This window comes from Hirundo rustica, chromosome 1 (assembly GCF_015227805.2).
Source record: "Hirundo rustica isolate bHirRus1 chromosome 1, bHirRus1.pri.v3, whole genome shotgun sequence".
NCBI classification, from domain to species: domain Eukaryota; kingdom Metazoa; phylum Chordata; class Aves; order Passeriformes; family Hirundinidae; genus Hirundo; species Hirundo rustica.
Window position 1 is genome coordinate 111,734,906 of NC_053450.1, and position 25,879 is coordinate 111,760,784.

The window sequence follows — 25,879 nt, forward strand, 5'->3', positions numbered from 1 at the left end:
ACCAGGCTCTCAACACACCCTGACACAGAAGTGACAGACCACACGTGGCAGGAATGAGCCTCCCCCTGCTGGGTTCTGTGAAGTGAACCGGAGGATGTGCCCCAAGCACACTTCTGAAGAACACAGTGAACTAACAGAAGAGGGAGGGCTCTTTCAGGAACAAATGGTGAAGTGCTCACCTACCTCTCAGCTAAATGCTGCTCATTATTAACAAACCCTTTAGGCACCTTGCATGTGATAAGTAAAGACAAAAGGAAGATAGATCAGTCTCCTTTGGACAGATACTGTGCAGTAATATGCATAACTTGCTTCAGTTTTTACTGCTAATATCCACTGTAGCAGTAAGATGAAATGAGCACACGAGCCAAGAGAAAACATTCTTTGCAGGTTGATTGGCAGTGCTGAAGGTACAAAAAGGAGCATATGTGACACCAATATGGAAAAAAGGATCCAATCTGAAAAATCTTTGCCTCCAACAAAAAAACCCCCATTGCTCTTAGTGAAGTATCTACCTCCCATTATTGCTAATAATCACAGCAATATAATCCTCCAGAGCTAAAGCAGATGAATTAATATAGTGTTTTTTTCCTGAAGATTACTACAGTATTCTTGAGGAAGGAACAGGCAATACTGACGCTAAAAAGCTGGGATTCCATCAAAGGAGCAGCTTCCATGCAGGGGCTCTGTTCACCACACTGTGCAGTCAGGCCATTTCCCACACCTGGGTCACCAGAACCCTCCTCACCCTGCAAACTTGTGAAACCCCAGGCAGAACAACAGGAACAGTCCATCTGGGTGTACCCAGACAGGCTGCTATAACAAAAGAAAAACTGAAAGCAAACTGCTCTGCCCCAGGTCACCACCTCCTCTCCCGTGAGCACACACACTGCTGCCTCCTCACCAGGGTGGTGCCAGGGAAGGTGGGAATGTGAGACCAGACACTAAGACAGGAGGGGCAGCCCAGGGAGCTGCTGTAGGCAGGGACAGAGCCCGCAGCCCCCAGCTCCATTTAACACTCCGCTCTTGCCTGAGGACTGTGCCCCACGCTACCCACGTGTCACCAGCCAACAACTTTACAAACGCAGTACCAGCACAGCGTGTACTAAACCAGCCTTTATTTCTCTCAGTACAGCAGGGCTGAAGTTAAGACCATTCTGTGGCAGTGCCAACCCACTCAGTAGCCTGGGCCGTGGGAGCTGCTGACCAGTCCTCAGTGGCAGGCTGGGCACTCCAGTCCTCTGCAATCACAAACACAACACTTAGTGCTCCCCAGCTCCTTCCACCCACAACAACACCCCCCACCCCTCTTCCCAGACACCTCCCCAGACTGACCTGTGGGGAACTGCTGGATGGGCACAGATGGGACCTGCACTCCCTCAGACCAATCTGCAACCTCAGGCTGAGGAGGAGCAGTGAATTCAGGTGCAGGGGCTGTCCATTCAGTCTGGAATTCCTCCTTAGTGACTGCTTTCTCAGCAGCCGCCTGCTCCTCCTTTTCAATCTGCAATGGAAGAGCCCAGCCTGAGTCTCCCAGGAACACATCCCAGAACACAACCCTTACTATCACCTATCAGACAACAGGCACCAACTGGCAGTACAATTAACCAACCACCACAGCAGAGTGTGAAGTGCCACCATTATACTGGCAAAACCTGTCCTCGACAGCTGACACACAGGACCGTGAGACAGAAGCACAAGCAGAACATCCCAGGGACATGCTTCCTGCCATGAGGCTCCTACCTCCTCAGGATCCCTGTAGAAGTACAAGTCAGGCATGACTTCCCACGGGTGCTCACGGGAGATGGTGCCACGCATACGCAGGACCTCCCGAGCCAGCATCCACCACATCAGGCCCACTGAATGGGCTCCCTGGAACAGAAGAAAGTAAGAGTTGCTGTAAAGTTAAACCTTTGCAGAAAGAGAAGTACTGATTTGTACCCCATCCAAGGCTCGTGCTTGGTGAAAGACATTACCTCCCAATGCCAGACTTAAGCACTTGAACTTGAAAAAAGGGCAACTTTTCAAGTTCCCAGTGACATTTTCAGGTCTCTGCAGAAATCGTGGTACCAATACAACATAGCCTGAAATAACTCTCCTGTTACGGAGTTTCATGTTGTTCACCACTCCCATGTGAATCTCATCCAAAAGACAAGGATGATGTTCACCACACAGTTAAGGAACGGGAAACTTCACAAAATAAACAAAGCTTACACACATCCTCACACGTGGCTTACACTAGTTTTGGTGACTGACATCTAGGCAGAGATCAAAGATAGCTTCTCATCTTCCTAGACTTTACCTTTCAGGTGACTTTTGGCAAGGTAGTATTTCAAAGCAGTTTCTCCATCAGTTCACTTTATCTTTCATTCATATTCATGATCTGTGGCAAGAATGACTATCAAACTCCACTCATTGGGCCACAAAGACCCTCATGGCGTCAGCGAAAAATCCTGCCAGGTTACTATAGCACACGTCCTACACTTGAGAGTTCCTTGGCCAGAAACCAGCCTCAGCTCCAAGCTCCAACTGTGTGCAGTTTATTTTCCCCTCCCCACCTGCCCGCAAGAGACATTAATTAGCTCATCCCCCGATATACACATGAGATACAAGCCAACCCTCCCTTGCAGAAAGCATCCATCTTGGAAGCCCAGGGCACGCTCCGGAGGAAGCTGCCTGGGATGCCCCAGGAAAGCGTTACCTTGTTATTGCAGGGAATAGCGATATCCACGTAGCGCAGCGGGGAGTCGGTGTTGCACAGGGCGATGGTGGGGATGTTGACATAGGATGCCTCTGTCAGCGGCTGGTGATCAGCCCGGGGATCCGTAACCACCAGGAGCCGTGGCTCACGGAAAGCTGCTTGGATCTGGTTTGTGAAGGTGCCAGGGGTGAAACGCCCGGCGATAGGAGTAGCCCCAGTGGCAGCAGCAAACTTCAGAACCGCACGCTGCAAAAGGGACACAGGCAAAGGTGAAGCAGGAAAAGTGCATTTCAACCAAGCCAGAAAGTGCATTTCAGCCCAGGCACGCAGGCACTGTCAGTGAACGTGCACAAAATTCAAGTGAATAATTTGTTTCCATTCCTGTGAAATCAGGGCTCACCACCTCAGGAGACAAAATAGAAATGATACTGAAAAGAGCTACAGCATGAGTTTAAAAGACCATATCCAGCAGCAAAGCAGTAAGTCAGGATATGGAAAAAAGCCTTCTCTTCCCCTCAAGTTACTGGCAAGCTTCACTCCAAACTCTCACAATCAAATCATGGAAGGGGGAATTAAACAAAAAGCTTACGAAAAAAGCAAAGCACATTTTCTTTCATTATTTCTGCATCTTTTCATTATCCAGGAACTTCAAGGAACTACACAAAAACTCAGCAATAAATACACACAAATTGTAGCTGCGTCCATTGAAATTGCAGCTGGCAGCTCTTATTCAATTGCAACAGCTTCCAACTTGTCAGGCACAATGTGGCAGGGCCTACTATCAAACTCCAATCCTAGAGGGAGCCCCTCTCCTGGCGTTAGCGAAAACCCTGCCATCCTTTGCTGTCGCACACTTCCGACACTTGAGAGCTCATCGGCCAGAAACTGGCCTCAGCATCAAGCTTTAATAGTGTGCACATCAAGCCCGGGGCATACCAAGCTTTTCCTCCAGAAATCCACCCCTTAATCTCCCTAAACATCTGTGGCCCCACCTGCAGTTACCTAAACAACCTAACCTCGCAAACTCCAGTAACTAATTAAAGGTTATCACCTTCTACAATAGAATGCTTTTGCTAAAAGTTTAGAGTCAAAGTTACAAATACACTGGTTACTATACCTTAATAACAGAAAATTTCTTCCTTGACAACTTTCAGGTGCTTATTGTCCCCAGAAAAATCAGAGCCAATTAAACATAGTAGTTCTGGGAGGAAGGGGCCACTGGGGGACTGACCACTAATATAACAGAAATCCAACAGGAAGAAGGATATGGAAGAAAAACAAGTTATTAAACATCCTGAAATGAGGAGTGGGTTTCAACTCATCTGTTTTAAGCTGCCAAGCGCAACATAAACCCCATGTTTGCAGAAAGCACTCCTATAGTTAAAACTGGTGTTATTGCCTATTGTCACCAAGCTGTCACTGGCAGGCAATGAAGCATGGCAAGGCAGTCCTGCTCCCAACACTGCAGGCTTCCTGATGTCCATACCTGTCCAGTGTTCCTGGAAGAAATGACGCTCACGTCAGCTGGGTTCTCAATGGCAACAATGGCACGAGCTGCCAGGAGCAGCTTTTCCCAGGTCCTCTTCAGATTGATGATGTAAATACCTGTTAGCAACAAAAGGCTTTAGAGAAACCAGCAAACACAAGATCCTAAAACAGGATAGCACTCCTCTGTCATTAAACCTATCACAGGGCTGTGATTACTCAAAAATTCATAGAATCATCAGGGTTGGAGGAGAACTTCAAGATCATCCCATCCAACTGTTCAACCAGCACTGCCACTGTTACCACTAAGCTGTAACACCAAGCATCATATCCCGGTCTCTCTTAAAGGTGACTGGGCAACCTATTCCACTGTCTGACCACCCGAGCAGTGAAATTTTTTTTCTATTATCTAATCTGATTATCCCTTGTCTCATCTTAAGGCCATTTTCTCAAGTCCTCTGACTGCTGGCAAGGAAGGTGGCCCCTCCTTTCAGGTAGCTATAGAGAGCAGCAAGATCTCCCAAGCCTCTTCCTAAGACTAAACAAGCACAGCTCCTTCAGTCATTCCCCATGACATTTTCTAGACCTTTTAAAACCTTTGCTGCCCTTCTCTGCACATGCTCCAGCACTTCAATGTCCTTTATGAAATGACAACATTCTACTCTCATTCTAGCTAGTAGAAAGCTATTTCAAAGAAAATTCTTCCCTTACAGTTTTAGTGTCACACGCTTCCAGCATCTACCATCAAAAACCCAGATCTAGTATGAGTTTTAATCTTTTAACACAGGGCAGCTTAGATTGAAGACCCATACAAACAAGGAGAAACCATTACTGAGATACTAAATCCATTTTGATAATATAGTCAAGAACTAGCAGAATTACGCACACCAGCTGTAACTCATTTACTAAATTCCAAAATCAAGGTAGTCAATAACTAGTAGAATTGTTACAAATCAGTATTCTCTTCTGCTTCTTGAAGTTAACACTGCTTGGTATGCAAAGGCCGTGGAGAAACCCTGCTAAAGAGATTAAGCACTAGCACTTCCCTGCTTCTCCCAGTTGTGCCCACAAGACCCCAGCTGCTCAATCCGGGCTACTCATCCCGCCTGCTTACCATCGCTCTTCCTTTTGTAGATGTACTGCTCCATCTGGAAGTCAAGGTTGGTACCTCCCAGGTGGGTCCCGGCAGCGAGGAATTTGAGGACATCCTCCTCCTTCATCTGCAGGACATCGAGGCCTCCGGACATTGTGGGGTTTCCCTTTGGAAGCAACGACAGGGAACCTGCGGGCACAGGGACCCGGCTCAGCTCGGCGGGGACGCGCCACGAGGTCTGCCCGCGCCCGCCGCCATCTTGGGCCGCCTCCCGCACTACACCCGGTAGGCCTCGGCCTTCCCCGCGGCCTGGCCGGGCCCGGCCCGGCCGCCGGCAGTGCGGCGGGATGCACAGTGCCCGCGGCGTTATCGCAGGGCCGGGAACGCGCCCCCCGCCGCCCCCGCGCCCCCCGCCCGGCGGCCCCGACTCACGCTGACAACGCCGTGTGGAGGCCCAGGCGGCGCGGAGCCGAAAGAGAACCCGCCTTCTCCTGACGGCCATATATAGCCTCGCCAGCCAATGGGATCCTCGGGGGCGGGGTTCCCCGGCATCCACAGGGCGGGCGCGATCCCGGTTGCGCGCGCTTCTCCGGTCCCGCCCCGACACTGGCTCTGAACGAAGTTTGTGGGATTTGTGGGGTTACAAACCCAGAGAAGGGCAAAACAGCTGGTGAAGCGTCTGCAGTGTGAGCCCTGTGAGGAGCTGGGGGTGTTTAGCCTGGAGAAAAGGAGGCTCAGGGCGGACTTTATGGCACTCTCCAGCTCCCTGAAAGGAGGGTGTAGCCAGGTGGCGGTCGGCATCTTGACCCGGGCAACCAGCGACAGAACAAGAGGACATAGCCTCAAGTTTCACCAGGGAAGGTTTAGATTGAACATCAGGGGGAATTTCTTCACAGAAGGGGTGATTAGGTATTGGAATGTGCAGCCTAGCGAGGTGGTGGAGTCACCGTCCCTGGAGGTGTGTAAGGAAAGAGAGGACAAAGTACTCAGTGCCATGGTCTGGTGAGCAGGGAGTTGTTTGGTCATTGCTTGGACTCCGTGATCTCAGAGGCCTTTTCCAGCTGAATGGATTCTGTGGCTCCGTCATTCTGGAGCTGCTTCAGAGCATCCTGTGGCTTGTGCTCCAACCAACATCAACGCTGTTTCTGAGGTCCTGAAGCGAAAAGAACGCAAAGATTTGTTTTAAACATTTTACTATTCTGTTTTCCTGCTGAAATATTTGCTCTCAGGGGGCTGATGGTTATTTGATGAATTATATCTAGCCTCTAAGCTGCTTGCTGTGGGGGGAAGCTTCTAAGGAGCTGTAGCATCTTCCCTGCACCCACATTTTCCCTCCCTGCAGGGACACTGCTCTGGCACTGCTCAGGAGAGCTTGGCCAGCCAAGGCTGTTCTTGTCCTTTGCAGAAATGACAGTAAAAACAAGTGAAATTGACACTGAACTTACACATCCTTGTTCTGCAGTAGACATTCTTGCGGTACTTGCCCCTTCTGTGTGTGTGTGTTGTTGTGTTTGGCTTTTTTTTTTGTTTGTTTTGTTTTGTTTTGTTGTTTGCTTTTAAGAAACCATAGAAAGTGATGAGGTCGAAGAATCTTCATCACCTTTCTCATCTTCCTTGTCCAATTCTGGAAGAAGTTACAGGCCTGAGAAAGGAATTTCTTAGGAAAAAAAGAATAGTGATGCTTACTTTACTATGTTTGCTATCATCAAGATCTGGATACGTCTCTGGACTGTGCAAGCACCATTGCCAGTGCCTTCTACAAGTGGTAACTCATCTTCACATCTTTCTTACAACAGTGCTCCTTTAGTTTTCTCCCTTCTACTTTAACCTCATATAACCACATCAGTGTGATTGGGTCTGGACTCTCCTGACAGCTCATTTTGATGTCTGAGCCCTGAGTTACTCTGGGGGAGAATTGCTTAAGTAGCAGGTTACAACATCATCTCATGTATGTTCTTTGTCTCCTGGAAAATGGCTCTCTATTCTTTTTTTCTTCGTGCTTGCGTTAATTAGATGGTGTTAATTACCCAGATTACCAAAGCAGCTTTAGAATATATTCTGTAAGAGAGTAATTCAAACATATGCCACATGGTGGTGACAAAGTAGGTAAAATGAAACTCAGCAGCAGGTTAGTGAGCTCTCAGCCAGAGCGTGAACTATCGTTGCCGGAGAGATTACAGACATCTGTAGCACTTCTGTAAGTAAGTGCACTGTGGATGGTGAGAGCTGACCTGATGGGGCTATTTACAAACTGAGTCTCTCCTAAGGAGATAGGAGTAGTGTGAATATTAGCTTGGGAAGGAAGAGGAGAGGTGGTGATGTCACCATGGCATGGGTAATGGATTTCGTCTGGAGAGCTCTTCTGCACAATTGAAACCCATCCATATTAAAAATGTATTTGAACATGACTGGAAATTAAGTATAGAATATTGCAGTAAGTATTATATTATCAAACGAGTGCCACTGGTAAGCATTATAGACTCCTCTGGCATCACTAATACTTAACTTATTTTTTGTTGTTACACTTATGGGCCCTTTCTAGTAGACCATGAGGCCCATAGCCCATGAGAGGCCTTGGAAAAGTGGTGATGAAGCTTGACAATAAAGTATTTCTAATTATTTCCTTAAATAACATGAAACCTTATTTTTTATCTGTATGCTGAGACTGTTTAATGTAGACCCATTACTAATGGATATGTCCCTCAGGTGAAAGTGTATCTATCTTATCTCATGTTTTAGACAAGGTTTCCCTGGTCTAAAGTTCACACTGAAGTCTGTTACACAATTACAGAGCTGCTGGCAACCCCTGGGAACCGCGTTGCTCTGCTGCAAGCAAAGCCAGGGAAGGGAGCTTTGAGCCACTGGTCCTCCAGCAGTGCCAAGTGCAGAGAGAAGCATCATGGAGCTACTGGCAGCCTTTGGGTGCTGCATTGAGGACCTCGAATAGGTGCCTGGGCTGGTCACAAAGCCCCAGAAAGAGCATCTCCCAGAGAGCCAGCCCAGGCTGCAGCAGGGAGCAGCAGCCCTTGCCAGAAGCCTCTGAGCAAGGGGCTGTACCAGGACCTCCAGTGCTGGGAGAGAGGGCTCCTCACAGGGCTGCAGAGGAGGCGTTCTGTGCTGCCACAACAGCTCCTGCAATGAAGGGGTTGGGTTGTGTGTCTGGGGAAGAGGCTCAGGCAGAAAGCCCGTCAGGCAGTATCCTCCCCACCAAACGTGACAGTGGGCGTCACGCAAGAGATGGTGTGGCACCCCTGCAGAAGGCAAAGAACTATGAAGGTCAACCCACTTTCAGTGAAACGGTACTAATGTTACTGTGCTTCCCTGTAAATTCCATTTTGGCATGTGTTTCAAAGGTTTGTTACTACCCCTTACGTATTTTGGGAAAACATACTTTGGCAAATCTATTCCCTTCTTATTTCTAGTTCCACAAAGTTAGAATTGCCTAACATCTGTTACAAAACTTGCAGAGGTCTCATTTTAACCTCTTACTGGGATTTTGTAATTTTTTTACTAAAATTCCTTAATGCATTATAATAAAAACTCCTAGAGCATTTTATGGTGATAAAATTACAAATTAAAAAACTGCAATGAAGAAAATCAGCTTGCTATTTTGAAACAGGAACAAAATCCAGAAGGGATAAGCATATTGAAGCGCTCCACATGAAGCACATATATACGTGCCTGCGTGGGATGAGGAATCTTTTCTGCTCAATTCTGGTGTCAGGGCTTATGTATGGCACACAACTCATTTAATTCAAAAATTAAAAAAGCAAGCAAAATGCTTGCCCATTTTTAATGTGAACAGGAGATCTGTAACTCAATGTTTTGTTGAAACCACAGCACCTTTAAACTTCCAATCTTCCCCACCTTCTACCACCCAGAAGGATTAGGGAGCTTGTCTGCTATCTCTTCGCACAGGTGGGGCAGCTGTCAGCAGCATGGACAGCAACACCCAGTACACAGGAGGTGGCTCTCCAAGGCAGCAGGAGAGCTCTGGGGAGCCCTGGGTGCAGGAGTAGGCACTGCCCCACGCCTAACTTTCTATCAGGAGCCTGCACAAGCAATTCACGTTCAGCTGGCACAAGGCTGCACCTCAGCACTGTCTGGTAGGGTCTGTTACACACAGATAACCCTCCATGAAAATTGCTCCATGTGAGAATGTATCATCTAAGCAAGAAAAGAGGCTTGAGATCTTCATGTCTGGAAGATGCACACCTCAGTATCAACGTTTTGCTTAGCACAACCTGCCTGCTACTGAATTCCAAGACCATACTGTGACAGCAAGAGGAGGTCCCAGCAATCCAGCATCCCCTGGCATTATGCCTTGCAGGAGACAATTGTGTCCCAGGCACAGTTTCTGATGCCTTGCTAAGATCTGACTGCCTGAGTAGCAAAAAACCTGATCAGCAGGAGACTAAAAACAGTTTCTACCCAGAGAGCTTAAAATCTCACTGTCCTGAAGGCAGGTATTTCACCAGCTAGTACAGGGATTCAACAGCCACTTGTCTTTACAGACAGCAGGCAGAGGAAGCCGAGTAAAACACAACATTCCCCAATGCTGTGTGTATTTTCCATTCAAGCAAACTTGATTTAGGTTGTACTAGCACAACCTGCATATTATACACCACGGAAAAAGAGAATATTCTTTGCCTTTTATGGGCTCTGAACACATGCAAAAGTCCTGTCCTATTGGGAAACTCCTTTTGTCTCCTTAAGCCTCTATTCCATCCAATCCCTTGTGCATTTAATCCATTTGGGGCTTGTTTGTTTGGGGTTTTTTTCAAAGAAACACTGAAGAGATTACATCCTTCATTTTAACAACCAGTTTTTAACAGAAACATACAATACACCTTTTCACATAAATATTTTTTATAGACACATAAGCACTCACAATACCCAAAGCTATGTTCCAAAGCTCCAGTTTTGCTTAAGACACTTAGTGAAAAAAAAAAAAAAACAAAAAAACAAAGCAAAAGCAAACCCACACAAATCATCACACAGGAAGAGTTGAAACATAGTTTCTAAAGCATGAATAATCAGACTATTTCTCTTGTGTCCTTACAACTCACTTAAACACTGCCTGCCTCAACATGCCAGCCAGCTGTGTTCTTAGCCGCAGCTGCAGGGGCAAGCAGAGACAGTGCACGATCACTAACAGTGCACTGCCAGCAACACAGGTCTGTCCAAGAGGGATCCAACTCCCATCCTGAAGTGCAAAGAGGGAGCACACCATTGTCTCTGGCATCCAAGCTAAGATGGCTTTGGAAATTATTATCTGACAAGACTGTCAGTGTTGAATAGCAAGATTGTATTATCTGACAAGATTGTTAGTGTTGAATTGCAAGACTGTTAGTGTTGAATTGCTGGCATGATGCAGGTAGGTGATAAAGCACCTCTGTCCAGATCTTTTATTTCATTTACTTTACCTTCAGGCTGTAGAGTGACAATATGTTGTTAAGCAGAAGCATTAAACCTCAAGGGGAATATATCAAAACTTTAAGTCCACGCACTTGATTGTCTTGACTTGCTAGAGCTGTCAAGGAGTAACTTGAATAAATCACTTCAGAAATAGAATGTTTTTGAAGAGGGGAAAAGGGTGAAAGACAGTAAGGATAAGAGCTGAGAAATAGTCTTATGCCTGACCACATGATAAAGCTTTCAGAACAGAGTGAAGTGAAACTTCAGGCTTTCCTTTCCCCCATATGTGACACTCGACAAAAGAAATAACAAAGAGAAACAAACAAGCTTGCACCACAGAACTCATTCTCCCCAACTCACAGACAGATAAGCTTTCGGATTTGCAGCACCAATGGCAGATGAAACACAGTGCAGTTTAGATTCTCTATTTCTTAAACTCAGAGGAGCCCAGTGTAATCCAAGAGCCAAAAACCATATTTTTTTTCACTCTACTCCAATAACCAAGCACCAAAGCAGAATGGAAAAGCCTTCCCAAAGAAAAAGCTAATACTGCTTTAGGCCTGATTCCAGATTTCAAGCAAACAAATAAATAAACAACGCCACAGTAGGCCTTAAAATATTAGCTATGGGAATAAATTCTCTACTTCTTCGTTACTTGACCAGGCAGGAGTACAGGGACATAAAAGCCACTAAAGTGTTCCTGAAATTCAGTTTCTGATGAGGACCTTACTTAATTCCAGATTATCTTACATTCTCTGCTTGTCTGCCTCATTTTTAAGAGCTTAAGTTTCTGTCTGCACAGGTTGCACATTGCTTTGCCATTGCTAAATCAGGAACAAAATATGTGCGAAGCATCCTACAGGTGACTCCACACACTTGGCTACCACAGCCCAGGATGATCAACAGATCCAGCTCACACACCAGATTTATAAAGCTCCAACAAATTCAGGCTCCCAGCACAACGGTGGTTTGATCCCACACAAAGGGGAAAAAAGGACAAATGAGGTAGCTCATTTAATTGCCACCTTATTCTGCCAGGTCAGCAATCCTAGACTTGGTTCTCCAGCTCTCTGTGTCAGTAGTGCTCAGGATAGCAAACAAGCAGGATGTACCACGGTTTCATGCACTCTCACAAGTTCTGGTCTCTAAGGGCAGGAGAAGCAACAGAAAGGAACAGGCGTTCATGTTCAGGATTTAATGTTTAGCAAATAAAGTGCCACATGCCTGATTTGATGCAGTGCTCTATTGCTAACACATAGACGTGCACACAGAACCTCCACCACCATTCTTGGAGACTCCTGAACTGCAGACCACCAGCCTCCCCTCACAGATGGGCTGACCTTGAAAACAGGCCGCACTCTCCAAGCCTCCAGCCTGTCTTCTTACACTTCACTCAACTTTTACATCAGTCATCAGGCCTTCTTGGAGTTGGAAGCTGGTAAAGAACATCTTTAACAACCCACATCCTCTCTGCTCTTGCACTGGGGAAGTTGCCTGGGGAGGCAGTGATGGTCCAAAATACACTCTTAAATTTATGAACAACACTGGTTGCTCATAGAGCTTCAGTGTTGTATCTTCATATTTAGACAGGTGCTCTGGTTCTAAAGTTAATAGATATTCCTAGATATCTAAGAAAATAAAAGCCAAAGCTAAGTTTTCTGCAAGGCACACTACAGAACAGGATGCATACTTCCACGCCAGCTCCAGGGCTCTGCTAACAAAGCTGCAAGGGACCCAACCCACCACAGAGGCACAAGTGAAGACAGGATCAGGCAGTACCTGGCACACACTGCGAGGCCTGAGTAACACAGTAGGAAAGAGTAAGAAGGCACAGAGGATGTAAAGTATATTTAAACTCAGGCATACTAAAACATGGACTACTTGATAAGAGAAAAGAATCAGCCAGGAAAATGTGAGGGTCTGTGTGGAGCCCTACTGGAATTAAAGGTCACTATCAAGCACCCATAGGGCTCAAACTTTGGAGAAAGCTTACAGAAATAGCAACCTTCTTTCCAAACCAAAACACAGTCCACATGCAATCAGCAATGTTTCTAAGGGAAACCTGAAGTGCTAGTATCTATATCTGTTTCCATTAGACATTTATGGATTATGAGTCATGGCCCTAAAAGCTACATCTAAGGACCAGTTCACACTGAGAGTGTTGATCAGGGATTAACAAATACGGAATAGGAAGCAAATAAGTCTCTATAATAACTGCATTAAAAAACCCAACAAAACCCACTCAAGTATTTCTGCTATGGTTAGACCAGCAGCAATTTTTTTTTTCAAAGAAGAAGTAGAACTTTGGTAGCAATCAATTCTAAAGTGCCTCATGATTCATAATTCCTGTGCAAACTCTGCTGTAGAGGCAGAAGGACATTTCATTTCATGAGTGTTAAGATGCTCAATCACATAATAACACATAAAACAGCAGGGCAGTTCCAGTTCTCTCTATACAATCACCCACAGTACAAAAGTGGCACGGACCACGTCTGTAGCTTTTCCTCTGTACTTCATTTCTCTTCCACCCACTCGTGCAACATAAGCACTACAAGACACATCCAGTTTCCCATCAGGGCCTAGTGTTCCCCTGTGAGAATAAAGCATATGAGGAAGGAGGATCTATATCAGATGGTGGTCACTGTGGCCTTTCTGGCCACGCCAGCAAGGAACAGGCTGGCAGGTTATGCCATCACCGTTTTCTCCTCAAACACTTTTGCTCTAATACTGTCTCACTGCATAAAGGTGGTGAGCACAGAGTTATTTTTAAAAGGGGCTTCTCAGCATAGTTACCAGGCTGTGAAAACCCTGCCATTTCCCATGGCAGTCTGCAAGTGCAGTCCTTCTGGAATGCATTGATCAAACAACGCAAAGATCCAATCCTTCCTTTCTTCTACTTGCCAAAAGGCCTAATCCCCCGTCTCAGAAGGGCTTTCTTCCTCCTGGCTGAGGAAGGCTTATTCCTCTGTGGAACTGGGAACTTCTCAGTGCCAGTTGATCACAGCAAGTGGGAGAAGGAGTGAAGCTGGTCCTTTCTCGTGCAGCTCAGTCAGGACTTCAAGCCCATTTTTTCCATCATCTGCTCATACACCGTCCATGCCATTGCTGCCATCAGAGTGCGCCTGAGGACTCGGGGCACACTGCCTCGGAAAAAGCCAACCAGCCCGAAGTCCTGCAACAGGAGAAACAGCAATTCATCCCACTCTGCTTAGAGGGTTTTAATTTCTCATCATTTATTACATGGAAGAGCACAGGAAGTATTTCAGCTCAGACACAGATCAGTCTCTGAAAGACAAGGGCTTAAGTAGCGTTTAGTGTTTAGTAAGAACCTGTATCACTACACTATTGCAGGGATACCCAGGAAAGCAGGAAGAGCAGTAAGTGGAAAAAGGAAGGCCAGGATGGAGACAACAGATGGGGAAAGACATACTTAAGTCCAACAAAGAGAAGGCAAGGGTGTAATCATTTCCAGACACTACAGGAAAATGACTAGTCTTTGTTTTAGAGATTCATATTTACAAAAATCTCTTAAATTACTCTGTAAAAACCTGAGATTCCTAAGTACTGAAGTAAAAAAATATTTTTATTTGAGGGGAAAAAAAAGGTACATAAAAATGCATACACAAATAAACAGATCACTGCTTAGGAATAGAGTTCAATATGTAAACAGAGGGAAATCTGCCAAGATCTGCCCTTCTGACAGCAGGAGGGCAAAGATGGGTTTGACTGCTTCTCCATCCCATTCCTGGGATAAAGACCTGGGCATTTATTTCTCTACTGATGTCTAAAGAGAATTATTTTGTAACTGGTTTGTATCTGAAACCAGAATTTTGCACTGCACTCTATAGTCTTGGTCAAGCACAGCATGACCCCCTTCATTATCTTGAAAATGCTGACACTGAATTGTCCAACTGCAAGAATAGATCAAGCACTGACACTTGTTCACCTCCTTTAAAAGGCAACAAATTTCCCAGCATAGCTGTGCTTTGAGCAAGGGGATCAGAATTGAGGATGTGGTTGTGCATGTCAGAAGGGATTCACCTCACCTTGTAGATAAAGGCAATGGCCTGGCTTGTCCTGTGGTACTTTTGGGGTGACAGCTGCATGTGTGTTTTGATGACATCAGCAGGCTGAGTTGCCAAAGAGGCCAAGATTCCTGCAAAGATCCCACAGCCAAAATTCAGCAAGGGCATGAGCACTGGATCCAGCTGGTCTGCAACAGAGCAAAGGGAATGCACTCAGACACCATTCAGGCCAGGAACACTGATGATACGTGACAAAGTGAAAGCTATTGAATCAACATCACAGCCTAAGAGAAGTTAAAATCCATGCAGAGAAACCTTTCAAGGGGCAAAGTGGCTACTAGTCAAAAGTTAGTACTATTGAAAAGCCTCACTTGCTGGGGAACTGAATCTGACAGAAAATCAGAAAAGAAAAAATTGTACAAATGTTGCCCCACTGAGTTCCAATATCAGAGAAGCTCCAGTTTAGTGGAAACTGAAGTATGCAAGACAAGCAGAAGCAGCAAGCAGTGCTTAAGACATTCTGTCTTTCAAGTGTTCACTAACCCACTTATGCATCAGTCTTCATGACAACAATCAATCAATTTAGGCCCAGTCTCCATTTCTGCACTGGCCTCAACTATAGGTCTACAACTCTCCACAGGCAAATGTGAGTGTGTGACCCAACACCCCACAGGAGACTAATTTAACTTCTGAGGTGGAGGGCAACAAGCAGATCATGCAGGCTGTCAGCTGCAGGGCAAGATCCGAGAAGAGGAATATTTTCCACCCCAGCCTCCAACACTTAGCCTCACCCTGAGGTATGAGGTTTTTGGTCTGTGTGTAGAACATCAGGTAGATGCCAGAGAAGGGCGCATCCCGCAGCAGTGTCGCCGTGAGCCCACTGAACATGCCACGAACCCCTTCGGTCTGATAGATACTCTTCAGGGCTCCATATACACTCCCATAGCCAAATCTTCCACTCTGCAAGGGCAGACAAAGGTCAGTCATCCTCGTGCCAGACACAGGTTGAGGAGCCCTACACACAACCTGAGGATATAATATCCAAACAAATAGTAGTGTGGTGCCCAAGATGGCAACACAGAGGACAACCCAAGGCAAAAGCTGGGTTTCACCTACCTCTGCCTTTAAAAGAATCCTTCAGGAAGCTAACATATGAATGATGCCACACAAACATTGCACACAACTGAGACTTATAAATCTTAGGGTGAATTCTATTTCATCTTCTTGCCTAAGTATCATTTCCTGCACAATGTGTGAACTGAGATGAAATCAGGACTACACTCCTTGCTGTACCCAAGTGGCAGCAACCATCTCCAGGCAGAAGGATTTATTGTGCATCGCAAGGAAGGTGTGTGACACCATTAACAGGGGACTAATTGGGAAGTCATACCTCATATCGGGTCTTCACTACAGTCACTGGCAACATGCAAATCCCAGAAACTGCACGAGCAGTGGCACCCAGAAAGACAGACTCCAGGGCTGTGGGTGAACGGTCCACAAGAAACTTTTGCTTCATCATGTACAAAGTGCTGAAGTAAATCCCAACCCCAGGAATACATCTTGCAAAGGACTTCAGGAGAAACAGAAGCAGATGAAGAAAGAAAAAGCTTACATAAGACAAAATATACTACAGAATATTCCTGAGACTGTTCAACTTGACAGGAACCTTTGTAGAAGACAAAAACATCACTAAAGCTAACATGCCAGGAAAGACAATAAGGTAGAAATCTTTTATGGCACTGACAGACAAATGAGGATTTAATGCATTCCTAATGGCAGTTTCCTAGGAACAAGATATTCCAAACCAAAAATGAAGTTCCTGCAGCTGCCATACCACATTTACAAAGATATTCAAGTGTTCAGCTGCTCAGGACTGTCATAACCAAATCAGTGAAATTCACAACATTAGCTCCTTAAAACAGGATGTAATCTAAATCATGTGGTTTCACTCATAACTGTACAAGAGTTGGAGATGTAAATTCAGGCAGACATAATTAGCAATAAACAGTAAGTTTTTTATCTACTTATTTTTATAAGTCGGAGTTAAACCAGCCACTTACTGGAGAGACACCTTTCCAGAGCCCCAGAATACTCTCAGTACGAACGACCCTAAAGAGCAGCGTTACCATCCCAGCACGACCAGACCTGAAAGAAAGAAAAGACAGGAACTGAACCTGCTTCTGTTCCTTGGCAGATGTACTCCACAGCCACCCCTTTCACTCATATTTCATTGTATCATTCATTATATCACTCATCTATCATTAGCTCAGCACCTCCAAGGTGCTCTTCCTCATCTCAGTCTGCTTTTCTTGGTCGCTCTTTCTAGGGCTTTTTCCATCACCTTCTGTATCTCACAACTTGTAATACCTGTTACCTGCTCATTCCCTTTATTAGCAGCAGCAGATTGCAGGTTGACTACACCAAGCTGCACGTATGAAAAATTATCTGACAACCATACAGTAATTTTTTCAGGCAGAGGTCTGAAAACCTCTGAAACTGCATGGTAGCCAATCCAGCAAACACCAGTCTCTCAGATGAGAACAAATGTTGAAGTTACAAGTTATTCCAGTAGCATTAACAACCACAGACATTTTTGCTCTTCTGGAGCAAAGTAACAATCCTTCTCCGCAATATAAAAACGTACCTCCTCTTTTAGAGAGACTGATTTCCCAAACTACAACTCTGAACTCCAAGCCGCAGCCAGCAAATAAGGCAGAAGCCTATGGCAGGGCACCTCCAGGCCCACCCCCACAGACACATCCCCCTCCTCTCACCCATTCACAGCAGGCTGCAGAGTTTGCAGGCGGGTTTTCAGCAGGTCAAGGGGTTGGAAGAGGAGTGTGGAACAAGTGCCACTGATGGAGCCGCACACAAAGGCCTTTACTACTGGATGCATCTGGAAGAGGAAGAATAGAATTTTAAATGGCCATTTATTTAAGAACGGTACAAAAGGAAATATTTCAGCTGATACGTTGCATGTTATAGGAAGGAAGGTGAGCTGACCCCAGATGCTAAGGACAGCTGCTCAGGGCACAGGAAGCTTTTCCACACCTTTTTTAAGGCTGACCAAGTTTTATTTGCAGTTTTTGGTCCCTCTGCTTTTTCTGGGAGATTGTTCCAGAAACCCCTCGAAATTCGGCGGTTGGAAAGAGTTTTCTGAACATCAGATGTACCAGCAGCCATTTGGTTACCCTTTGCCACGGCAAAGGAAATAGGTGTCCCCTTCCCACCACCTACCTACCTGTACCTTTGGTAGCACCTCCAACCCTTCCGTCCCACCCTGCACACCAAGGTCCCCCCACACGGCGTGGAACTCTGCCCGGACCCAAAGCTGGCCCAAACGCACCCAGGGCACCGCACGGCCTGCTCAGCTTCGCTATCCACAGCGGCCGCCGCTGGCCGGCACTTCTCGGGAAATAACACCCACGGCAGGGTGAAGATGTTTTGGTGTTTCGAGAGGACTTTTTATTACCATAAACATATAACGGTGTCTGCTAATGGAGAACGGAGTTTCTGCGCCCATCGGCGCAGCAGAACCACGACAGATTAGAAAGCAAGGACAGATTAGAAGCAGCGTGGGGCGCACTCCAAGCCAGCGGTAGTTCCCCCGAGGTCCGCCCGGACCCACCGTCACGGGGCCGGACCCGTCCCCCCACTGCCCCGGGGCCGCGGAACACGACTCAGCAGCGTAAGGGGCGCAGCGAGCGCAGCGAGCCCCCCTCACCTCCCACCCGGACGCTGCCCCCGGGCTTTCCTCGGCAGAGCGAGCGAGGAGGGCCCAACGCAGAGACCCGATCCGACCCGGCCCGGCCGTACCTCCGCCTCCCGGCCCGGCATCCCAGCGCCGCCCGCAGCCCCAGAGCGCGGGGGGCGGTGGCGAGGCCCAGCCCCGAGCCAGCCCCGCTCCGGAGCACGGCCCCGCCCGGCGCATGCGGCCCCGTAACCGTGCGCCCGCTGCGGCCTGCCTCTGCCGCGGTGCGGGCCGCGGTGCCGGGGGCGAGCGGAGGGTGCCCGTCCGCAGCCGGCGCCCCTCCAGCCGCCTCCGCCCCCGAATCGCGTGTTTGTCACGGCTTTTGGACGTTCTGCATAGAATCGTAGAACGTTAAGGGGTTGAAGTGGATCTTTGAAGTTCATCTGGGCTCAGCCCGTCTGCCACGGGAGGGACACCTCCCGCTAGATCACATTGCTCAAGGCTCTCTCCAGTGTGGCTTTGAACACTGCCAGCGATGGGGCATCGCCAGCTTCTCTGGACAACCTGTTCCAGTGTCTCATCACTCTCACAGAAAAAAAAGCTCTTCCTAATGTCTGACTTAAATTTCCTCTCTTTCAATTTATGCCCACTACTCCCTGTCCTAACACTGCAGTTCCTGAGGAAGAGTCCCTCTCTGGCTTCCTTGTAGGCCCCCTCCAGATACTGGAAGGTTGCTATGAGATCTCCACACAACCTTTTCTTCTGCAGGCTGAGCAGCCCCAATGCTCTCAGTTTGTCTTCATAGAGCTGGTGCTCCAATCCTCTGATGAACTTTGTGGCTTTATCTGGACTTTCTGTAGCAGTTCCATGGCCTGAAGTTGTGGGCACCAGAACTGTACTCAGTTCCAGCAACTGTACTCTATATTCCAGCGCTGTGTGCTGTATCCAGCAACCGGGTCCCAGTGCACTCTGTCAGACATGGGCAGTGGGAAGGGACTGTTCATAACTGATAGCTTTTATGTCTCCCTCAGTTCACACCTCCCACTTCCCCACCAAACCAGCTTCCTATGGATACCGTGTTGTTCAGAAACCTGAGATGCGCACTGATGTGTCCTTACCGCTGTCGCTAGTGTTTCTGCTTGCTCATCCACATCCTGGGCCCAGAGCAGTGGAAGGCTGGCTTTCCAGAGCATTGAAGAAGTGAGGCAACAAAATGTAGTGTTTCAATATTAGACCTGTTTGCCAGCCCTGAGACTGGCTTCACTGTGCCTGCAGGACCAGACACTGCTTATCAGCAACAAAACTGGGAGGAGCAAGTTCTGGCTTTGGCAAACTGCTTTTCTAAGAATTGCCTGCTTGCCATGCCTGGGCCAAGTAAGGAATGACACGTCCAGAACGTCATGCTCCAGGTGCTCCTAGAGGGAAAACACTGTGTTCAGCGGTAGACGTTATGCACAAACCACTTTCTCTCCTGTGCTTGCTTTGCCTCTTGGCAGCCCCTGAAGAAAGACAGAACATAATTCTCTGAGAAAATGTAATACACAGGCTAGCAAAAGCACTTCATTATGGACTCCCCTTTGGCAAGCTCCTCTCTTGTTAAGCAGTTCCCTCCTTGGATGAGTGACTGCCTTTTATTTCATTAACTGATTTTGCCTGCTGACTCGTGGAAAAGATCAGCTTGTCCCCTTACCTCCTGGAGCTTCTTTCCCTATCTCACATCTTGCTCCACTCTGCACCAACACAGAAACAACATGCATCATCACAGCCTGCATGGGAATCTCTGGTCCACTGCCTGGAGCTCCTCCTTCCCCTCCATCTTCACTGGCTGTGGACTCTGCAAGGCATTTCTCTCATATTCTCACTCTCTCACAGATGCTGTTGCACAGTGTTTCTGAGTCACCGTGGCACTACAAATATCACCAATGGCCTCAGCTTTGGAAAGTGGCAGGACCATCATGGAATCAGCTGGAACTGGCTACTACCACCACAGTGGCAGATTTTGGCATCTTCTCACGTAAGGCAGCTCTGCAGCCCCCTTGCTGCCAAAACCTTTCTATGTAAACCCTATGCACCATCATCATCTGTTATCCAATTGATTATATAAGGAAGCTGTCTGGGATATATGTGTCATCTTGAAAAAGCCCCTTTGGCTATTTCTTTTGGCATGTTTCTGGCTGTTCTGATGGGACTGGGTAAGTAGATTGTTTAGAGGAATAAGCACAACTCTAATAAGGTCGACAAACTCAAGTGATGCATTTGAAATGTTTCTGTATGGAGCTGTGGATGGTGTGGCTGGATCCTCTCCCTCCATATCTTTGGGTGGAGCAACAATTGACATTTTTGTAGTTTTCCAAAGCAAGGTGGGCTGCAACAATATTGGCCAAATGGCATGAATCCCAAGAAAGAGCTCATCCAGCATGAAACCCTGGCAGCAACACCAGTCTCCAGGTTCTTACCTTGTTGTGGAAGTGTTTTCTTCCTTAAAATAAGCGTCATGATGAATGAGGAGGTGAAACAGCGCTGCTGATCACACACATCTCTGCAGTGATGTGCCTCGGTGCTGCAGCAATGCCCAGCAGAGGGAGCCGCGCCCCTTCACGACGCTGTCTTTGTGCTCTGACAGCCTCTCATCTCTATTTAGAAGATTAAAGATAAGGGGCACGGAACTGCCAAATTCCCATTTGGTGCCCACATCTTTTTCCACACTGAAGAATTTCTGGTTGTATTCTTTGCCACTTTGGAACCAGCCAGAGTTGTGAGTGCCATTTTAAACCCACGTAAGGGCAGTGGAGATAAAACTTCAACACTGTCAGCAACTGCCAGTAACACTGCCTGTAACAGAAGAGTTTGTTTCTGGTTTTAATTCCTAGTTTCAGGTATTTTAAGAGTTAATATCCAGCAGAGCTTGTCTGTCATGGCTTGACTCACACGTAAAACTTTGCCGTAATGTCACACTGCTCACCATGGCCAAGGAAAGATGTCCACTGCCACACATGCAATAGTTGCAGATTTTCTTGGTTCCCAGAATTTTATCCCTCTGCCTTTGGAGCAATTGTGGGTGAAGGTGGGCATCCAAAGGGTTTGAGAAAGACAACAGAGCATTCCACATGGGGATCTCTAACAGCACATCTATGGATTGATGCCCAGTGAGGTGCTGTTTGTTCAGAAATGAACAAAAAGGTGACAAATTGCCTGAATTTCAGTAATGGCATCAAGCTCTAGTGAGGAGCAGCAGTATTTAAGGAGGTAACACACCCTTCAAATGTTGCCTGTTGCTCAGTAGTGCTGCTCTTTACTGTGTACCTTGTGTTGTGGGAAAGATTGGAGACAGCTGTGGGGTGCAAGCTGTGTTGGATCTGAATGAGGTCACAGTAGGTATGCAGCAGAGTTGGTGGGAATTCAGCGCTTTTTCAGGGCTTTGTTTCAGTGTTAGTCTGTGAGAGCATCCTGCAGTGTGCATGTTCTGGGAAGAAAGGTTCAAATGTACTTGGCAGTGTTAGGGTTACAGTTGGACTCAGTTATCTTAAATGCCTTTTCCAACCTAAATGGCTATGATTCTATGATCATTTCACTCAGGTATTCCTGTCTGTGCTTGGGTGGGTGAGATCGGAAGGTGACTTCCAAGGAAAAATGAAACGTTAATGTAAACATGGGACCCTTTGCCATCACTGGCTATTGGCAGGATTGGACCATCACCTTCAGCCATCTTCACCAAAAGTCCTTGGAGCAGAGGAGAGACACCACTACTTTTTCTCTCTCTCCTAGACACCAGAACTGCAGAGCAGGGGCAGCAGGTGGGACAGGGCATGCAGGTGGGAGAGGTGGGAAACAGGAACACTTCAAAGACATGGAGGAAATTGCAGTTCTCTTCCACTGAAGAATATAAGTGATCAATATGAAAACTCTGCAGTCCTACAGAAGATAAAGCTGACATTTCTGTTCTGTAGGTGTTAAATACAGAGGTTGAACTCACTGGCTTGGGGTTTCATACGTCTTTAATGTAACACAGGTCACACAGAGCTGTTTTAGGACTGTGCCCCTCTGCAGTAAGGACCTTACCTGTGACTTGGCATTGCAGCATAAGCTGAGGTAAATATTGCTGACCTATATATGCAAAGGTATAGATAAGGCTCCTCAAAAATACGTGATGTAAAGACAGATTTTAGACTGTTCATACGCAGTGTTGATTATGGAGCAGAATTTCACATACCTGCTGGGCAGCGGTGGCTCTGAGGACATATTGGTGAGTCACTTCTTGCTGGGTTGCTCTCCTGCAAGCTGGGAAGAGTAGCACATCTTAGAGGTCCAGTTTTTCTTATGGGGACACAGTACTGGTAGAGATGATGGGCGTTTAGAAGAAATCAGTGTGATTGTTATTCTCTGGAAAGAAACCAAAATTTCACAGGGTGAAAATATCTGTAGCTGATGAGACTGTGGTTGTGGAAGAAGACTGTCCTTGAGGGCAGAGGTAGCACTAGGAATGTCCTATGGAGGGCATCCTGACAGGGATGCTGCTATCCATCTTCTTTAATTGTTTGCTGTCACAGGTACTGCCCAAGGATATGGTGGCTGCCACTGGGGGGTAGGCGAGCTGCAAGGGGCTGGTGGGCAGGAAGGGGGCATGTCACTGCTGCTGGTGCATCCCATTTCTGGCACTCAGCTAACTGGAAACAAAGCTTTTAGAAGATGAGTGTTAACATGTCAATTTCTCCCTGGGCCCTACTCCCTTTTTTCTTTCAGAAAGAAACATAAAATAGGACCCCAAAACCCATATTAGGGGCTCTCAGCCTTCTGGCCATGCCCATGTCATTGCTGGTTTGAGGATGCTTCCTGTCTCCGGCCTCAGTACCCCACCTGGATTCGGGCATGGGCCGTGGCCCCACATGGAGCCAGCAGGAGGATGCTGGAATCCTCTACCAGCACAGCTGCATTTTCCTTGATCTCCTCTGCTTCTGTGATGCAAGGATCTATCCTGGGTCTTGCTGGGGATGGCCAGCCACTCATGTTCATTCCTCATTTACATCTTGTACCACAGCTGTGGCACATCTATTTTGTCCTCATGCAGCTTGGTGTGAGCTGACTCTTGCCTGGTACATCTACTAATGTGAGATTTGGCTCATGTGACTGTCATTGTCCTTGAACAGGTGAGTTACACATCACCAACACCTAACTCCTCTGCAGCCAACGAATATGCCTTCAGCTACTCAGAACTGCACATCATCTGTCATCCTGAAAGTATTCCAGCAGTTGCATCTGCCTTATTTCCAGTGCTGTACTCCTTAATGTTTGTGACTGGCCTCATGGGAAATGCTTTGGTTCTTTGGATTCTGACAGTCTTCATGAAAATCAAGACCATGACTGGTGTGTATCTGCTGAATCTGACTGTCTCCAACCTCCTCTTGGTATTCTCTCTGCCCTTCTTGGTTCAGTACTCCTTTGTGAACCAGTGGACTTTTGGAAATGCACTGTGTGAAATCATTGGGTCACTTTATTTCATTGGTTTCCACAGCAATGTCTTCTTCATTACTATCATGAGCATCGACAGGTACTTGGTCATAGTCCACTCCCTCCATGTTCAAGGGATACAGGCAGCTGCCATTTGCTTTATCACCAGTCTGGTCATTTGGGCAGTTTCCATTTTAGCATCAATGCCAGACTTACTTTTTTTTCCAGGAAGTGAATGACAATAACCAGATTAAGTGCCTCCCTCACTATCCTGGTGGCAAGAATGGCTGGAGGACTTTCAGTAATTTTGAAGTCAACATCTTGGGGCAGCCAATCCCTGTTGTCCTCATTTTTTGCTATCACGGCATCTTGAAAAACCTGCAGAAGTGCCATACCAAGAACAAGTACAAAGCAATAAAATTGTTTTTAATTGTTGTCATTGTCCTCTTTCTCTCCTGGACCCCCGTCAACATTGTGCTGTTTTTGGACTCTCTGAGGAACATGTCCATCATCAATGACTGCCTGATAAGCCAAAGGCTAGACCTAGCTGTGGAGCTGACTGAGGCACTCTCCTTTGTCCACTGCTGCCTCAACCCAGTCATCTATACTTTTGTGGGTGAGAAGTTCAAGAAGCATATCCTTGACACTTTCAAAAAATCTGTGTTTTCTGTCAAAAACTGTTTGAGCAACTTTTTAGGACACGAAAATTGGAAGCAGCTGCTTGATTTTGCTTTTATCACGGTTGTTTTTTGTGTTCTCACTTTTTAGAGTTGTTTGTTTGTTTGTTTTTGTTGTGGGGTTTTTTTGTGTTGGTTTTTTGTTGTTGTTGTTTCATTTTGTTTTGGTTTTGTTGTGGTTTTTTTTTGGTTTTTTTTTTTTAATCTTCCCTTTCCCTCAGCATATTCTGCCTTACTTGCCTTGTGAAATTACCAGCAGGCTCCCACACTACCAGAGCAGCATGGAGAGGTGCCTTAGAAACATACCCTCCCCCCTTCAGACTCAGTACTGAGAAGAACTATTTATATTTCCAAACCCTGGACACTTGGCTACTCCTTCCCTCATCTCAGCAGAGTGTGTTGGCATTGTGAGCAGGGATAGGACTTGCTGTAGGAGTGGGGACCTGCTCTTTGGAGGGGAAGCGGTGCCCAAGTTTAAGGTGTCGTGCCAGGGCCTGGCTCCCAGTTGACAGATCTGAACAATACTTCCAGCCCCAGAAGAGCTTAGTGAGTAAGTAATTGGATAAGCAACCAAGAAAAAAATGCTGTCCATGTGTTTTGGTAAAACCAATGTGAATTTTTATCTAGGTATGATCCTGACTCCCCATCTGCTACCAGGGCCTGCAGCTTCTTGGCTGGAAGGATTTGAAGCTGTAGCTTAGAAATGATGCTGTGGATGTCAAGGAACAACCCCTATGGGAATGAACAAGTGCTATAGGAGTGGATGGAGAAATTGTTACCAGGAAAAAAGGCTGAAGAGTGGAAAAAATAGTGCATGTGAGCTGTTACACATCCCCATCAGGGGACTTCCTGAACATTTTTGAACTTCTTGAACTGAAAACTGGTGTGCCAATGTGGTCACTGCTGTTGAGCAGATGGCTGGGGTTGACATTGCAGTTACTGTTTCAGCTTGGAATGACTAATTATATATGTGAATGGCTACCCACTCATATAGATATATCTGTATGTATCTATATTATATAGAGGTATGTGCATATACATCCATATCTGTACTTGCCTATGTGTGTATATATACAAAAATACACACACATATACCCATGTATATATACTCTTTTTTGTACAAATATTGTTAGATAAATGGAATGGTTTTCCAAAGCTTTTTGGTTTTTTTTCTATTTGTGTCTACAAGATATCACCATATTTTAAGCTTTATAATAAAGCTATTGCATGCAGTGCTTTATCATTATTTGTGTCAGCGTTTTCATTTTATTCTCTCCTGGACAGGTCTACACAATTGATAATGCCTCCAACTGCCTCTTCTCTGCCTCCAATTCAGCTGCTGCCTGA

At 46.5% G+C, this 25,879-nt stretch overlaps 3 protein-coding genes and 2 non-coding genes across 6 annotated transcripts; 1 reads left to right on the forward strand and 4 right to left on the reverse strand.

The window, feature by feature from the left end:
* Window positions 1-1,098: 1,098 nt before the first annotated feature.
* On the reverse strand, window positions 1,099-5,802 carry RPSA (ribosomal protein SA). 2 transcript variants are annotated; one of them, XM_040081417.2, is made up of 7 exons: window positions 5,709-5,802; window positions 5,298-5,465; window positions 4,185-4,303; window positions 2,699-2,944; window positions 1,741-1,869; window positions 1,333-1,501; window positions 1,099-1,238 (listed from the first exon to the last, which is right to left on the reverse strand). In XM_040081417.2, the coding sequence occupies exons 1-7, from the start codon at window positions 5,776-5,778 to the stop codon at window positions 1,144-1,146; spliced, it is 996 nt and encodes a 331-aa protein (XP_039937351.1). In that variant the 5' UTR covers window positions 5,779-5,802; the 3' UTR covers window positions 1,099-1,143. The 2 variants fall into 2 exon arrangements, with proteins under 2 accessions (XP_039937351.1, XP_039937341.1); XM_040081407.2 differs by having other exon boundaries at window positions 1,099-1,501.
* On the reverse strand, window positions 2,379-2,537 carry LOC120764403 (small nucleolar RNA SNORA62/SNORA6 family). The gene has a single exon (XR_005704212.1). It is a non-coding gene; the product is annotated as a small nucleolar RNA SNORA62/SNORA6 family (small nucleolar RNA).
* On the reverse strand, window positions 3,460-3,617 carry LOC120764396 (small nucleolar RNA SNORA62/SNORA6 family). The gene has a single exon (XR_005704211.1). It is a non-coding gene; the product is annotated as a small nucleolar RNA SNORA62/SNORA6 family (small nucleolar RNA).
* Window positions 5,803-12,941: 7,139 nt separating the features above from the next.
* SLC25A38 (solute carrier family 25 member 38) lies at window positions 12,942-18,518 on the reverse strand. Its single transcript, XM_040081433.1, has 7 exons — window positions 18,444-18,518; window positions 17,494-17,615; window positions 16,780-16,864; window positions 16,110-16,289; window positions 15,511-15,679; window positions 14,741-14,907; window positions 12,942-13,866 (listed from the first exon to the last, which is right to left on the reverse strand). Exons 2-7 carry the CDS (start codon window positions 17,613-17,615, stop codon window positions 13,744-13,746), a joined length of 846 nt encoding a protein of 281 aa, XP_039937367.1. The 5' UTR covers window positions 18,444-18,518; the 3' UTR covers window positions 12,942-13,743.
* A 4,081-nt stretch (window positions 18,519-22,599) lies between these two features.
* LOC120750480 (C-C chemokine receptor type 8-like) lies at window positions 22,600-25,879 on the forward strand. Its single transcript, XM_040059277.1, is given in 4 exon segments — window positions 22,600-22,653; window positions 23,555-24,073; window positions 24,075-24,596; window positions 25,817-25,879. Coding segments are annotated over 4 exon segments (1,158 nt in total).